This window comes from Acomys minous, assembly GCF_964271855.1.
Source record: "Acomys minous genome assembly, chromosome: 4".
NCBI classification, from domain to species: domain Eukaryota; kingdom Metazoa; phylum Chordata; class Mammalia; order Rodentia; family Muridae; genus Acomys; species Acomys minous.
The window spans coordinates 30,963,273-30,979,608 of NC_140486.1; the positions used below are offsets into that span (position 1 = coordinate 30,963,273).

General features: G+C 44.3%; 1 protein-coding gene across 4 annotated transcripts in view; it reads right to left on the reverse strand.

The window, feature by feature from the left end:
- Positions 1-16,336, reverse strand: part of GRAMD2B (GRAM domain containing 2B) — a 94,348-nt gene that overhangs the window by 6,042 nt on the left and 71,970 nt on the right. For 2 of the 4 annotated variants that reach the window (XM_084779733.1, XM_084779735.1), the window contains exons 4-12: positions 14,563-14,629; positions 12,286-12,389; positions 11,271-11,366; positions 8,306-8,377; positions 8,135-8,215; positions 5,351-5,480; positions 4,665-4,787; positions 3,947-4,034; positions 2,593-2,697 (exon numbers count right to left, since the gene is read on the reverse strand). In XM_084779733.1, the coding sequence (XP_084635859.1) occupies positions 2,593-2,697; positions 3,947-4,034; positions 4,665-4,787; positions 5,351-5,480; positions 8,135-8,215; positions 8,306-8,377; positions 11,271-11,366; positions 12,286-12,389; positions 14,563-14,629 (866 nt within the window). The remainder of the gene's footprint in view (positions 1-2,592; positions 2,698-3,946; positions 4,035-4,664; positions 4,788-5,350; positions 5,481-8,134; positions 8,216-8,305; positions 8,378-11,270; positions 11,367-12,285; positions 12,390-14,562; positions 14,630-16,336) is intronic. The other 2 variants (XM_084779734.1, XM_084779736.1) reach the window with 1 other exon arrangement.

Sequence of the window (16,336 nt, forward strand, 5' to 3'; positions counted from 1 at the left end):
GTTCCACACAGCCATGAGCCCCAACCCCAGTTCTTTCCTTAAATATACAAATATAACTCATCATACACAGTTGACTATTCCTGGCTAAAATCCTATACTGGAATGCTGTACCAGATAATCCCACAGGAACTTTGGAATAAGTACATTTTTCTTGGAAGATGGTCTAATATTACTTCTTATCTTTCCATGATAAACCATGGTCGGCATCATCTGTATTTTTCTTGCTTGTAACTCTTTAAAATAATATTTGTTTATTTTTTTAAATATTTATTTTTTTATTTTACATGTCTGAGTGTCTCGCCTGCAGGTATGTCCGTGTACCACATGCATAGGGTGCCCTTGGAGGCCAGAAGATGGTAGTGGAACCCCATGGATGGTTGTGAGGTGCCATACGGGTATTGGAAACTAAACCTGGGTCCTCTGCAAGAGCAGCAGCTGCGCTCTTAACAGCGGAGCCGTCACGTCGGGGCTTCTTGGTTAGGGTTTAGTTTTAGTGGCTCAGGGTTTTGGATGTCAGTGACTGGTGTGATTCATTTTCTATCTGGTTCATTTCGGAGGCCGAGGCCCTTAGTAAAATTGCTGATGACTACTTACATCTTAAGAAAGGTCCCCAGTGTGAGATCACAGTGATGCTCATACATCCCGAGTTCCCGCGAATCGAATTTAAAGCCTTGGTTTCCTAGTCCCAGGGGCTTTGAGGTCCAGAGAACTGACTTAGTCAACAGGAAATCCTGAGGGACGGCCACCAGGCACGGAACTGGAGTATCCAGTGGTGTCCTGAGGAGCCTGCCACCTGCTGACAACACTGGCTGGAAGGCTCAAAAGGAAGGCTCCTCAGAGTGCAGACTCAGATTACACATGTGGCTTAGCTACCTGGCTCACTCTGGATGAAGGGCCCAAGGAAGGTCAGGATCTGGAATGATGCTGGATCAACAGCTGTTCCTCTCACGGGCACCCTCTCCCCACCCTCCAACCTTCTGTTGTATGTGTGTGTGTTTCATTTTTCTATGCAGATTATTTTTTTTTTAGACTATACTTCCTCTTGGACCGAGTTTAAGAGGAGAAAAATGAGCATTTCCTTTGTCAGAACCCCCTGCACTGCTAAGTCAATTTGACGGTTACTGAAACATGAGCTATCGTTTCCTAATAAGCCAACTCCTTGGAAGACAGGAAGTGACAGCCCGCAATCATTCGGAGTCACCTCTTATACAAATAGAGAGTTGTAGTAATATTTTCAACGTGATGGGAGAGCAAGGGTAGGATAAACGGATCTGTTCTAAACTGTTGGTTAGGATTGTGTATTCATTTATTGATGCACATATGTATTTGTGACCCTGAAATGACCGGCATGAAAACATACACAGAAGCCACGGGACAGAGCCTTTAGGGTAACTTAGGTAGGTAGTGAACAGAGGGCCTAGAACGGCATATGACACAGTAGAAAGTATATTGCAGACAAGTGCCATCGGTATCACCCAGAAGCCCCATCCCAGCCTTATTCCCTCAGGAGCTCTGGGATGGGCCCATGATGTGCTTTAACCACCCTTTAGTGGACTATGGTGTACAATGAGGTATGAGAGCCCCTGGTGAACTGGGAGCCAGCTGGGGGGGTGGGGTGGTTCTGCAGTTTGGAGATCTATATTTGAATCCTGGTGCCATTACCAACTACAAGACACTAAGTTCAGTATTCTCTGAGTCTCTCTTTTCTCACTTTGTAAAACAGCAGTAATAGAAGCTGGAGAGATGGCTCAGCAGTAACAGGCACTAGGCCCTGGGTTTGGTTCCCAGCACCCACATGGCAGCTTACATCTATCTGTAACTCCAGTTCCAAGAATTCTGACCTCTGTGGGCCCCAGGCAAACATGTGTTACACATATATGCATGTAGACAAAACACTTTCACATAAAATAAATATATATATTTTTAAACAGAGTAATAGTTCCCTTACAAAGCTCTGGTGAAAACATAATGAAGGAAGATTTGATCTATATAACCATCCTATTTTATTTATTTTTATTTATATTTATTTTCTGAGGCAGGGTCTCTTCATATAGTCTGACTGTCCTAGAACTCACTATGTAGACAAGGCTGGCCTTGACCTCACAGAGATCTGCCTGCCTCTGCCTCTCGAGTGCTGGGACTAAAGGTGTGCACCATTACATCCAGAGTTTCTCTGTGTAGCCTTGCCTGTCCTGGACTCACTTTGTAGACCAGGCTGGCCTCGAACTCACAGAGATCTGCCTGCCTCTGCTTCCCAACAGCTGACATTACTGGTGAGCACCACCATGCTCAGCTCACTTTAGAAGTTTTCTAATGATAAAGATAAGCAGTTTAAGGCCAAGGCCAAGTTAGTGGGATAACTACACTATTCGGCTTGTTTCTTGTGGTACTGCTGGAGGCATGACAGCAGCACAGGAATCATGTGAGGTGAAGTCACTCAGTTGTAGGATCCTCCCACCTCTTTACATCCCATCGCATGCCGAACTGGGTGCTTCCCACAGAATGCCTTCTCAGTGTTTGCTAAGGGGGACTCTAAACTTAGGTCAACTGTCACACTAATCTGAACAGCAAGCACGGGGGACGCCATCTTACTCAGTACTGTGGTGATCCACAGCGGACGTGAGGGACCCCAGCCGCTCCTCCAGAGTGTTAATTCTGTGTCTCATGTAGAAGGTCGAGATGATCAGTGCACAGACCCTGGAGAGCGGAAATGAGAAATTCCCAGTAGGTTAATGGCCAGGAACCGATGTTTAAAAAACAAGGAACTCAGAGCCATTTTCCACTCGGGGGACATTTTCAGAAAGAACTCATGGCTTGAGAGTCTTTGACTTGGTCTAAGTTGAGAGTCTGGAGAGATGGCTCAGCAGTTAGGAACATTTGCTGCTCTTCCAGAGGACCCGTGTTAGGTTCCTGTGTCCTGAGGGTGGCTCACAGCCATCCGTGTCTCCAGTTCCAGAGGATCCAATGCTTACTTGTGGCCTCCATGGGCACCAGGTGTGCTTGTGGTGTACACACACAGGCAAGGCAAAACATCCAAATAAAATAAAATAAAATAAAATAAAAAAAGAAAAGAAAACAGTAAAAAAAAAAAAAAAGAAAAAGAAAGAAAAATTGATGCTTTCTTTAAAACTTCATGGCAAGGAGCCTTAAAATCCTGTCACTCAACTTCCTCAAAGTGCAAAAACATGGCTATTCTTTTTTTTTTCAAGATAGGGCTTCTCTGTGTATCCTTGGCTGTAATGGACTCACTTTGTAGACCAGGCTGGCCTCGAACTTACAGAGATCCGCCTGCCTCTGCCTCTCGAGTGCTGAGATTAAAAGTATGCGCCACCACTGCCCGGCAACATGGCTGTTCTTATAGGATTATTCAAGGCAAGATCCAAGTGGGATGCCTAAGTCCAAGTTCCCATCCTTTTCGGTACTCCTTTCCTTTGGTCCAGGCTCCTGGGCAGAGAGCAGCAAACCTTGTTCCCTGGACACTTACAGATTCTCTGCTTTAAAGGGGACTGGATATATGTATCCTTGAGTATGAGAGACACCCTAGAACTGAACTGCTGTTCTCAGAAAAGCAATTGGCTATAGACCAGAAGCTGAGGAAAAATTAAAAGTGGATGACATCCTGTGGAGGTGGATGATATCCTGGCTTCTATTCAGAAGTTGAACAGACAGAAAAATAAACAAACAGAACATGGGTGCTTCAGAAGTTGCTGGCTGTCGCTCAGAACTTAGTCCTTGGGGCGCATTTGGCACAGTTGTTAGGAAAAGCTAACCTAAGCTTAAGGGGGTGGGGGTGGGGGTGGGGGAACGTCTCAGAAGGAAACAGAAATTGCCCAAGGAAAATATGTGGGCTGTGCCCGCACAAGTGGGATTTACAATGACTCTTGGCAATTCATCTGTAAAGCCAGATCACTCGCATAGAACGCTCACGGGAAGCACACATACTTACACAATCGCATAGAATATGAGGATATGGCGGAGAGTTGGACATTTCTGAGACTTGACTTTATGTAAGATCCCAATAGTTTCTGACTGACCTGTTGGGTGGAAACCGAGATACCAGTAACTCAGCACGTCTGCGTACTTCGTTTCCCTCAGCAGTATTTCAGACGGGGAGAGGCACTTGACATAAGCCCATTGTCAGGTGGACGGGAGAATATAGGTAGAAGCATCTTTGTTGATATTTTAACCAGTAGGTTCTTTTTTAAAAGTCATTTCATCTAATAATATATATGTGAGAGGCTTTTTCTCTGCCAAACATTGTATTGGGATTAATGGAACAATATAAGACTATTTATTATTATTATTATTATTATTATTATTATTATTATATAAGACTATTTATTATTATTATTATTAGTGTTGTTGTTGTTGTTGTTGTTATTGTTAATAAATAAGAAAGTCAGTAACTTGAATTTTACCAACAGTTGTTGGTTCATAATCATAATCAAAGAATTGTGAATAATGTGGCACCTTCCATTTGTGACCCCCAGCAAAGCCCAGAACCAGGTAGTACTTAGTGAATGAGTAAGCGGGCTCTGACATGCAAAGAGTGACAACAGGAAGGAGGGAAGGGACCCTGAGAGGCAATCATAGCATGAAACCCAGGGAGGTCTTTACATGGTACCAACATGAATCTCCGGCCCATCAGCTACCCTGCCCCTCACCATGCATAGGCAGGCTCTTTGCTTTCCCATCAGGCACTCTGTTCCCATGGGCATCGGTCCGAGCTGGTTTTGTTTCTCCCTTGGTAACATTCAGAACCGTCTGAGATTCACTCACATGGAAGTCTGTCAAGAAAATGAGGCAAGGTCAGTTTGCTCCCCAATATATTTAAAACTCATAGGATCAGCTACAAAGCCCATCTTCATCTGCATGCTGGCTATGCTATGGCTTGCTCATGAGTGGGATGCCTGGAGACTGACCCAGTGTTCATCAAAGAGCTGAAATGATGCGAGGACCTGGAGTTCGCATTCACAGTCGCATAGTATCAGCGACTCCTATATTGGTCTCTCTCGGCTATACTATCATGCCAACTTAAGACAGTGCTGCAATCCTCTAATGCAGTTCCTCATGTTGTGGTGACCCCCAACCATACAGTTAGCTCATCGCTACTTCATAATTGTACTTTTGTCACTGTTAGGAATCTTAATAACCGGGGACATAAGGGATGTCTGCTAAATGTGGACAAAGGAGGTGGATTTTTGCCATAGAGGCGATTCCCTTTCTTAGGAACCCTTTCCCTAGATTTCCTTTGCAACTGTTAACTAGGAAGAGAAGGGGGAGCCTTGCTTTTTGCTCTGTAGAGGGTGAGGGGAGGGTGTTTTGTGGGGCATAAAACTTGGATCAAGACCTCGGGAGTTCTCAGATTCTGGAGTCTGAGAGCCTGAGCTGCTGTATCCTTCCATGTCTTGCCTTCGCTGGCGAACCACTCCATCCAGGTCGGAGAATTCATCGTTGAAATCCTGCGGGAAGACAGCGGGCTGAAGAGACAGGCAGGCCTTTGTAAACGCAAGCCCTTCTGCGGAGGGCTGACCCATAAACTGTGGAAATGAAGCCTGGCCCGCCCCACACTACAGGGTTTTCCGAACCTGGCAGTATCTGGTTCTGGAAACTGAGAATGCTTCTTCAGGGTTAGAATTCTGTCAATAAACAGCACGCGGCTTGTTTGAAGCAAACATCTAGAGAAAGCACTGGACGGCTTGTGACAGAGAAACTGCTAGTGTGAGGCTGGGGAATGTCAGTGGCGCTGTGCCCTGGAAAATCTGACTGCTGCAGACAGCACAAGAGAAGATTGGACAGGCAGCTCAAATCCAAGCTCATATATGTAGGGAAAAAAGTATTGCAAATTATAATTAAAAAAAAAATGACATTGGACACAGGAAAAAAAGAAAATTAGATGGAAAAAAGAAAGTGGCAGCTTTTGAAATTAGATCACACCAGAGGATAGAAAGTGGACAGGAGGGCTAGAGAAATGGCTCAGAGATTAAGGGCACTGACTGCTCCTCCAGAGGTCCTGAGTTCAATTCCCAGCAACCACATGGTGGCTCACAACCATCTATAATGCGATCTGATACCCTCCTCTGGCCTGCAGATGTCCATGCAGACAGAGCACTGTGTACATAATAATAAATAATAAATCTTAAAAAAAAGGAGAGTGGACAGGAGTGAAGATTAGATCCCACTAGAAGAGGACATGAGTAAAGAACACAAGCAGAAGTGTTTTAATGTGTACTGCACTGGCTTCCCTGAACTGCTTAAGACCTAAGGAGACACATGGTGTCCCCAGCTGGCTCTGGCGAAGGCAGAATTAGGCTGAGCTCTTCACAGTTTAGCAGCCAACCAAGGAAGGACTCATCTCTGAACTAAGAAGCAACGTTCGCACTTGAGTTTGCTGTCTTTGGTCCTCTCAATATTCATTCGATTCCTTACAATGATTTACAGGGGAAAAGAAGTTGGAAACTTAATCAACTGATTTGTATTTTTTACTTATTTTTTATTTTTTGAGACATGTAGTTCTAAAGTCTCTGTGTAACTGAGGAGGACCTTTAACCTTGGACCCTTGTGCCTCTACCTCACAGGTGTGTGCCCCCATGCCTGGTTTGTTTGGTCCTGGGGATTGAACCCAGGGCTTTGTGCATTCTGGGCCAGCACTCTACCAACTGAGCTATATCCCAGTCTGAAAAGTGAAAAGCTTCAGTCTCTTCCATTTAGGAATGATTTACAGAATGCTTACCACATATGGGGTGGTATGGGAAGATGACCTTTACACACGTGAATGCATTGAATCTCCCGGCCACATGGTGAGGCTGGCATTTCAGTGTACTTTGTCCTACCCTTCCCCTCGCAGGGCTGTGGGTCACTGTAATGGGTGTGTTGGGATGGGAATCCACCCTGACCTGAGAAACATCAGTAAGCGCAGTCATGCAATGTATATATCCTTTTGGGTTTGGCCTTTTTGTTTGTCGTAATAGTTTTGAGATCCATGTATGTGGTAGCATGTGTCAGCGCGTCATTCTCTTTTTATGACTGGGTAGTGTGCCATTGCATACTACACTGAATGCATCCCATTCATTAGTTGAAGGACACCAGGGTTTTCTCCTACTTTGGGGTTATTGTGAAAAATACTGCTATAAAACATGATTTTTTTTTTGTTTGTTTTTTTGAGACAAAGGTTTGCTATTTATTCTAGCCTGGCCTTGAATTCACTATGTAGCCCAGTCTGGGCTAAAATTCATAGCAATCCTCCTGTCTCAGCTCCCCAAGTAGTGAGATTACAGGGTGTGCCACCAGAACCAGATGAACCTTTTTGATTTTTTTAAATGTGAGCATATTTTAATTGGATAAGTTTTTCAATATGAAGAAGAAGATTCATAGATATTGAAGCTATGGGCTTGTATTGGTTGATTCAAGACAAATATTGACCAGTAATCAGTGTGGGGCCAATCTTTAATAGCTATGGTTAGATCTCTCTTGGAAAAACAAGGTACATCATTGTAGGTATTATATGTATTATAGGTACACATGGTGTATAAATGGGAGCTACCACTGGAGCTGTTCAGTGTGGTCAAGTCCAAAGAAATCATAACATCTCTATTTGCCACCTGGGCACAATTGATCTGCCCAGTCACTTCTGACTTTGCCCCATCTTTTCTAAGCTAAAGTCTCTGAAGACAAGAATTGGTTTTACTTTTTCCTGGTTTCTGATGGTTTCCAATAGTGTGCACGAGTGTGCACCCTGAACAGACCTTTGTGAGCCATGTTATGGTCTGCCTCAAAGAGATTTGTGTATCTCCTTAAAGGAGCACAGGTGTCTGGAATGTAGCTTAGTGGACAGCCCTCGGCTGGCATGCATGATGCTTTGGGTTCGACCCCCAGCACCACACACACAAAACTGACAAGCACACAACGCAAGGTCTTATGAGCCTCTCCTCTCACCATCCATTTCTTCATGCTTGTAGAACAACTCTTAGATTACTAGAAAAAGAGTTAGCATCCTCCCTTGGTCCCTCTGCTTCTGGAGAGAGAAGCTGTCCTCCGCAGCTGTCCCTCAACTTCTCTGGTCACGAGTTATTCCCAAGCCCTGGCTGTGGTGTGAGCACAGTGTAGCCATGGCTCCATTATTTAGGTGACTTACCAGAGGCAGAGACGAAGGGCGATCTGCCCGGAAGCTGTTTTCAGCAGAAGACGGGTTGGGACTGTTACCGACACTTGTGTTCTGAAATCATAGGAATAAAATGAAAACCCAGGTCAACTACCTTCAGAAAACCCGAAGAAAGGCGGCATGGAATTGTGACATCATACGCACCTCTAAGTGTCCGCACACAGATTTTAGCAGTTTGTACGTTGAATCTCTGGAGAGTAAGGACACGAAGATGTACTGGAAAGTAAAGTGGAATCAAGAGTTCAGAGTTCCAAGAAAACACCTGTGTTTTCTTACACATTTAAAAACTTCATTTAGCTTGCGTGACACATGTTCACATGGCGTGGTGTCCCTGTAGATATCAGAGGATAACTCTTCCCAAGATGTGGTTGAGGATTGAACTCAGATGCACATAAATGCCCTTACCGGTGGAGCCATCTTTCTCATCCCTAGCTTTTACATTCTCAAATGACAGATATCATTTCTTAAACTATAACCTCATTTTTTCCAGCTGAACATTCAATTTCTATTTTATTTCTTGAATAAAATAAGTATATTCCCCTATGTGCCTTTTTATTTATTTTTTCCTTTTGAGGCAGGGTCTCTCGTAGCCCAGGCTGATCTCAAACGCGCGATGCAGTCAAGGATGACTTTGAACTCTTGATAGCTCCGCCTCCACCCCCAAGTGAAGAGGTTAGAGGTGTGTACCACCATGCCCAGTTTACGTGATGCTGGGGATTGAATCCAGGACTTCATGCTCTCGGCAGGTACTTGACCAACTGAGCCACAGCTCCAGCTTCTTATGTCCCACTTATTATAGTAACAAAAACCCCTAAATTCAATTTTAGCACAGTGAAAAAAAATGGAGCAAAATGAAGCCTCCCAAAGGATGACATGGGTGCCTTCTTAAAAGCATAGATGGGATCGGACAGGGCACTAAAGCAAGGCTGCGGGTACAAGCTGGGGCCTCCAAAGTCTCCTCTTGTCCAGTATTTCGTTTTTAAAGGTATTTTGTGATTCCCAGAGAGGGTCTGCTTCCTCCGCTCGGACCTAAATTTCTGCTGAGAACTTCCCAGCAGTGCTAATAGGGTGGCCCTTTTTCATGTCACTTCCAGGTTCTTCCTGGTACTAATATGGAGATTTCCCCCTGCACTGAATGCTTTTGAGTTATGGGGAAAAAACAAAATTCGAAGCTAGACAAATATTTTGGACACAAATGATATATGGAAAGAATTTACTACTGTGTAAATGGTACAGCTACAAGACTGAGAAAACTTTTTGGCTTTCTCCATGTGTGCGTCACGGAATTTTTTCAGGCCTTCTTTTCATGAGTTTGAATGACCCTTCTCATTTGCCACCAAGAAAATGATGTAACCTCCAATCAACACCATCACATGTCAGAGTGGTGGGCTCTGTGGGCTCCGGCACTGGACAGTCGTAAGTGCAAAGTCCATCTTTGATACTTATTAGGGGATAACAATGGGAAATTGTTCAAGCATGCTTTCCCTATGGGGTGCATACAAATAAACCAGAAAACATAAAGAAAGCACTTGATGCATACCTGGCAAAGAGTAAGTGCTTGACAGCTATTTGTATTTAAAAAATAAAGCATAGGAATCTTAGTTTGTTTTCTAGTTTTATCAGAATATCTATCATCTATCTATGTATCTTTGTCTGTCTCTGTGTCTCTGTCTCTCTCTCAATCTGTCTGTCTGTCTGTCTGTCTATCTGTCTCTGTCTCTCCCTCTCTCCCTGTCCCTGTGTTCTGTCTCTGTCTCGTCTGTCTCACCACATAGTCCAGGCTGGTCCCAAACTAATGATTCTCTTGAGTTAGCGCCCAAGTACAGAGATCACAGGTGTGCACACTTGGCCAGAATAAGCTGTTGTTCTTTTCCTTGTCACCCGTACTCAGTTACCTAGCATGGTTAGAACTTTAAGGTAGCTTTTATGCTTTTACAAAAATAGTAGGTGAAACAAAGGTCTAAATGAAAATGTTTCTGGCTATGCACACTCAGGGTAGCTCAGTTCAGGAGGAGCTGCTCCAGCACCTTGGTACAAAATAGAGGCTGTGTGTGTGTGTGTGTGTGTGTGTGTGTGTGTGTGTGTATGTGAGTGAGTGAGAGAGAGAGATAGTGCATGTGTGGAGGTCAGAGACAACTTGCTGGACTCAGTTTTCTCCGTACATCACCTGGATCCTGAAGATGGAACTCAGATGGTTAGGTTTGGTGACATACCTGGCTCACAGGGGAGTTTTTTTGTAAAAAGCCTCAAATTAACTCTCTCTCTCTCTCTCTCTCTCTCTCTCTCTCTCTCTCTCTCTCTCTCTGGCTGTCAGGCTTGCGCCAGTCCCTCTATTTGTTGAGCCACCTCACTAGCCCACACTTCTCTCTTTTTCTCTTTAGGTTTTTGTTTGTTTGCTTTTGTTTGAGACAAGGCACTTCTCTGTGTAGTCCTGCCTGTCCTGGAACTCACTACTTGGACCAAGCTGGCCTTGAACTCACAGAGATCCACTTGCATTTGCCTCCCAAGTGCTGGGATTAAAGGTGTGTGTGCCACTACCATCTGGCCTTAAATTTAGTTTTATCTATTATTATTATTATTATTATTATTATTATTATTATTATTACATCTATATGTGTGTGTGTGATGTATGTGTGGACATATGCGTGCTACAGTGCACACATGTAGAGGTCAAAGGACAATGGTTTTTTCTGTTGTGGATCTGGAGACTGACTGATAGCTGTTATAGGCTTGCGCAGTCAGGCCTCTCATCCACTGAGCCATCTTGTCAGGCTGCCAGGATCTTTTTTTTTTTTTTTAAATGAATAAATTTCTTATTGGTGTCAACTGTATGGTGAGGGAAGCACTTTTAGCACACAGTAGATTCCATGCATTCAGCACACTTCTCAGAGTTGTCCTACTTACAAGGCATGCTTACTGTTGTTTGCCTTCTGTGGTGAGCCTGTAAATTTGCTATTGAAATGCATTCAATTACAACAACAACAACAACAACAACAACAACAACAACAACAACAACAACAACCAAGCCTCAAATGAAGAAGAGCAACAACACAGAAGAGAGCAACAACAGGCAGAGGAAAGGCGGTCTGTCCTGTGCTGCTGTACTCACCCTGTCTGTGACTGTCGCTATGATCAGGGCATTTGGCACCAGAAGGGCAGTTTTGGTTTTCTTGATCAGGGTTACCGAGAAAGCTGGGATAGATATCTGAAACAGAACCGTCAAGTCAACATCAGCTCAGACTTTACACACAGCACTTCAGATCCACACCTGGCTATAAGGGCACTTTAGCGGTTAAGTTCTCCAGGCTGCCTAAAGAACACTGAGTCTGGGAGTGAGGGGAACACATCGCTGAGCTGTTCAGACTGGGGGTTCCCAAAGCCACCAGGACACAGCTGGAAAGCCCCACGGTAACAGAACACATTATTTACACTGGGGTTCATGCGTCAGGGTTCAGGGCTCTACAGAAGCTTGGTGCTTACAGCATCTGCTCTGGACTCAGTTCCTGGGTTGAGTACTTGTGGGTGGGGAAAACGTGCTAGACAGGAAGTCTTAATCCTATAGTCAGCCCTGTTACTATTTACATGACCTTCTCAGTCCGACACACTATCCAGGCAAAGCTTCTGCCCCCCCCTGATTTGTAAGTGCAGACAGCCTTACTTGGAATCCTTTTCCTGATTAAGTCAGATAAGGTTTGGAGGACATTCAGTTGTGAATAAAAACTTTTACCAAATTCCTTACTCGTCTCATGATATCAGAATACCCAGCTTCATGTTTTGGTTTTTAATGAACGCCTTAGAAGTAACTAGGGCCTACTTCCCAGAAATGCTCGGGAACAACTTTGGTGTCTCTGATGACGTGTAGATAAAAGAGATTCGGGGCAAAGGACAGGAAAAGCACAAGATGATGTGTGAACTAAAGGAGTGAGCAAGTGGGGCTTCCGGGAGGAGGGAAGTCAGAGGCATCTGGAGGCGTTTCAAGCAGTCGGATTTGGAAGCGCAACAAAGGAAACTTGATATAAAGTCAGACTCATGGACATGTTTGTAAGTATAGTTAAACATAAAGCAATTTCTATTTATACTATGTAAAGAATACTGTGTTAACCTTTTGTTCTAAACACACCAACCTTAGTGTCTTTTCCGAAAACTTTGGAATGAAAACAAATCCAGTTTTCTGACACAAAGAGCTTTCCTTGGTACAGGATTTCTTTCTGGAGAGCACAGGTAAAGCCTAAGAAACACACAGGTAGAACAGCACCATTTAGAATCTCAGCAAACTACTAGTATTTCCCTGATTTCTATTTCAAATAAAGATCTGTCTTTGTTTGGGTCACCAGATATACACCCACACTCCAAATTCCGTCTTTAGTAACTAAGAGGGGCAAGCCTCTTCAGGGCCAATACCTACATTTAATATAACTTCAAAATGGCCTGCCTTCTTTTGTTGTTGTGGTTTCGTTTGTTTTTTTTCATCTGAAACTTTCTGAGAAAGTTCAGCACAGCCAGAGATGCTCCGGTCCATATCTTTGTGATACTGGCTAAGCATGACCAGAAACATTCAGCTCTGCCACTTTACCTTCAAGCATGTGCTTGGTGGCTTTGGGTTAGCCCATGCATGCTCAGAAGTGTGTCTGCCATCCTTCTTTTTGGAGCTATGACCTTAAAATGAGCATGCGCAGAATCTTGCCCCGCCTCCAAACTGATTTCCTATTGTTATTGTGTCCCAGAATAAAACCCCTAGGCTCCCACTCCTTTGAAGGGGGCATCACTTTGGAAATAACTCCTATGTTCCTTACCCACTAGAGGTAATAAATGCTGTCCTGTTTTTGATCTCTTGGCTGTACATGTTTTTTGAACTTACAGAAATATGTGAATATACTACTTTTGGCAGCACTACCACTTCTTGCTCAGCTAATTTTATTTAATTTTTAATTTTCTTTATTTACTTGGTTTTTCTTTTTAAAATATGTTATTTATTTTTATTTTATGTGCATTGGTGTTTTGCCTGCATGTACGTCTGTGGGAGGGTGTCAGATTTTGGAGTTACAGACAGTTGTGAGCTGCCATGTAGGTGCTGGGGTCCTTTGGAAAGAGCAGTTAATGCTCTTAACAGCTGAGCCATCTCTCCAGCTCCTATTTTTTGGTTTTTCAAAACAGGGCTTCTCTGTGTAGCCTTGGCTGTCCTGGACTTGCTTTGTAGACCAGGCTGGCCTCAAACTCAAAGAGGTCCACTTGCCTCTGCCTCCTCAAGTGCTGGGATTATGGGTGTGTGGTACCGTGTCTGGCTTATTTTTTAATTTTTTTTTTTAGATAAGATATTGCTGTGCAGCCCAGGCTAGCCTGGAATTAAAAATGTAGTCCTGGACGGCCTTCAACTTGAGATCTTCTTGCTCTAGTCTCACTAGCGTTGGGGTTACAGGCACAAACCACCACACCTAGCTCCAGAGTCATCTTCAGTAAAATAAAGTCATAGAGACTTGAATGTGTTTTCAATTCAAAGTCTTACAGACTTAGAATAAGAGTAAAACTGGGAGGAGGGCAAGCTTACCACTGCCCTCTAGGAATCAATAATGATGCTCTAGAAGCTTCTTCTATCTGCAACAGTGTACTGCCTACATGCCAACATAAGCACCCCTGGCCCTCTCTTCCTAGGATCCTAATGACTCACTGAGGAAATAGATGGTCTCACTGCGGGGAGAGCACGTGACCGCACCGTCTGCCAAGGGGATCACAGCAGGAGCCCAACCTCTTGACTTAGCAAGCACACGCCACACACTGAGGAGAGGCTAGAGTCGAACCATGGGTCCTGTGATGCTGAGCTGGCATGCTGGGAAGCTGAGTGGGTGTGACCACTATGCTCTGCATAGTGGGGGGTCCTGCCCACCCCCCCCCCATGAATACTTTTGTACACTGGGAACAGTGCATTCTTTTAGCCTCTTGTGGCAGCCTTTCCTGCCCCGGGCTTATTATCCTAAATCTCATGATGACTCACAAGCATTTCAAAATAAATTGAAATGGCAAGGAGGTCATTGTGGAACCTTCCTGGATGGCTTAGTATCAGTGAGAGCCAGCTGTTCCTTCTGTTTTATGTTCCAAGGTCTTAGGGGTCCCTACGCTACTTCGACAACTTTTAAAAACGTTTGTTTTTTTTAAAAAAAATTATTATGTTAATTGTATGTATATTTGCCAGAATATATGTCTGTGTGACACATTCATGCCTTGTGCCCTTGGAGGACGCCAGAAGAGGACATTGGTTCCCTGGGATCAGAGTTTACAGATAGTTGTGAGCTGCCACTCGAGTGCTAGAAATTAAACTTGGGTCCTGTTGAGCAACATCTCCAGCTCTCTTAGACAAGCCTTTTACATACGTAACTTCAGTGAACAATCAAACAGATGGGACTTACTTTGCCTCAGTGGCTCTTCAGTTGGGACATCAAGGAATAACTTGTGAAAGTGCATGTTCGCCTTGTACTACAGGAGGACAAAACACAGGCATCAACACCATCACTCTGGCTTTTCAACCAACGTGCATCTTAACCCTAGTTCAAGGTGGTTCATTTCCAATTCAGTCCTTCAGTCAGGCACAGGGTCCCATAGGTTCATGTGCCAACATAATTAACACCTCGCTGGGTGGCCAGCTGAGCATCAGAGCAGGGCAAAGGTATTCCTGATAAGGCAGGAGATGACAATCTAAGGACTCTTACCAGGGAAGGTGCTAGCGACACACACCTAAGTACCCTGGGGAAAGTTCAGGGCTCAGAAGCTTTGCACTCAGATGACCCTGAACTTGAAGTCTCTGGCTGTACTTTTGCCTTGGGACGTGGTCATGATCTCATCATTTACCTACCCTGGACCTCAGTTTCTTTATTCTGTGCTTGCCGTCAAAAGAATTCCCTGCCTTCCAGGCTTACATGGAGGTAACACACTGGGGGACCCCACCCCTCAGGACAATGTGTGACCACTATTACTGTGTGGCCATGAAAGCACGTGAGGTCAGAGGCAGACCAACAGGGCAGAACACTCCAGTGCAGTAAAAGGCCCAAGAGTCTAAAACACTGCAAATGGCTTCATTATAAATGACACCTGTCTCCACCACTGTGGAGATAAAGGACAGCTAGGAACTTATAGCTAGTCAAAGGCTTACCACAGAACAATCTGCATCCCAGGCCCGAATAGGTGACACCTCCCTCCAGGGTTAGGACATTATGCATCCGTGATACTGAGGAACACGGGCACACAGTACCTGAGAGCCAGATGGCTCTGCGTCTAGAATGCTTCTAAGAAAATCTGTGATAAGACAGTGGTCCTCAACCTTCCGAATACTGCAGCCCTTTAGTACCCTTCATGTTGTGGTGAGTCCTCCCCCTCAACCATAAGATTATTTTTGTTGTTACTTCATCAGTGTGATTTTGCTACTGTTACAAATTATAATGTAAATATCTGATATGCAACCCTAGTAAAGGGGGGGGGTCTCAACCCACAGGTTGAGAACCACTGTCGTGAGAACTCTGGAAAGCAGGCTTTTGATGGTGTGCCGTCTGAACCAGCAGAGCTCTCAACAGCAAAACCAGGCCTTCTGTTGGCACAAAGAAATTCTACAAATCAGGCCATTAAGATGGCAGATGGCCCCAACAAGTCAGCTGTTTAATAGACCAACACCTTATATAAAGTGCATTAATGCATGCTGCCTCCTACGTGTATATTTTGCATCAAATGCTCTGGATTTTCCTCCTATGACGATTTCCACTGTGACTCTCCTAGGAGACTTGAATTTGCCCATCTTCAAGCCTGCATCAGGTGATGAAAGCTATGTGTCCTATGGAGGGTTGGGGTTGGGGTGGGGCTTCACAGAGTTTTTCTTTTTAATGGTTACAGATAGCGTTGACTGCACACTTAACGTCAAATATCCAGGATAGTTGCGCATGGTGGTATAGGCCTGTTATGCTGGCTATTAGGAAACCTGAGGTTGGAGGACCTCATGTTCAAGGCCAGGCTGGGCCATATTGGGCAGCCATGTCTCAAAGAGATAGGTAGACAGACAGACAGATCAATATAGAAATCAAATACAATATCTGACTATTGTCTGGTCTCTATCGAGAAGTGCAAAAACAACATTTATAAATGATACACCTTGGTAGGACAGCTATGGAAAATAAAAATACTTAAATATCATGCCTG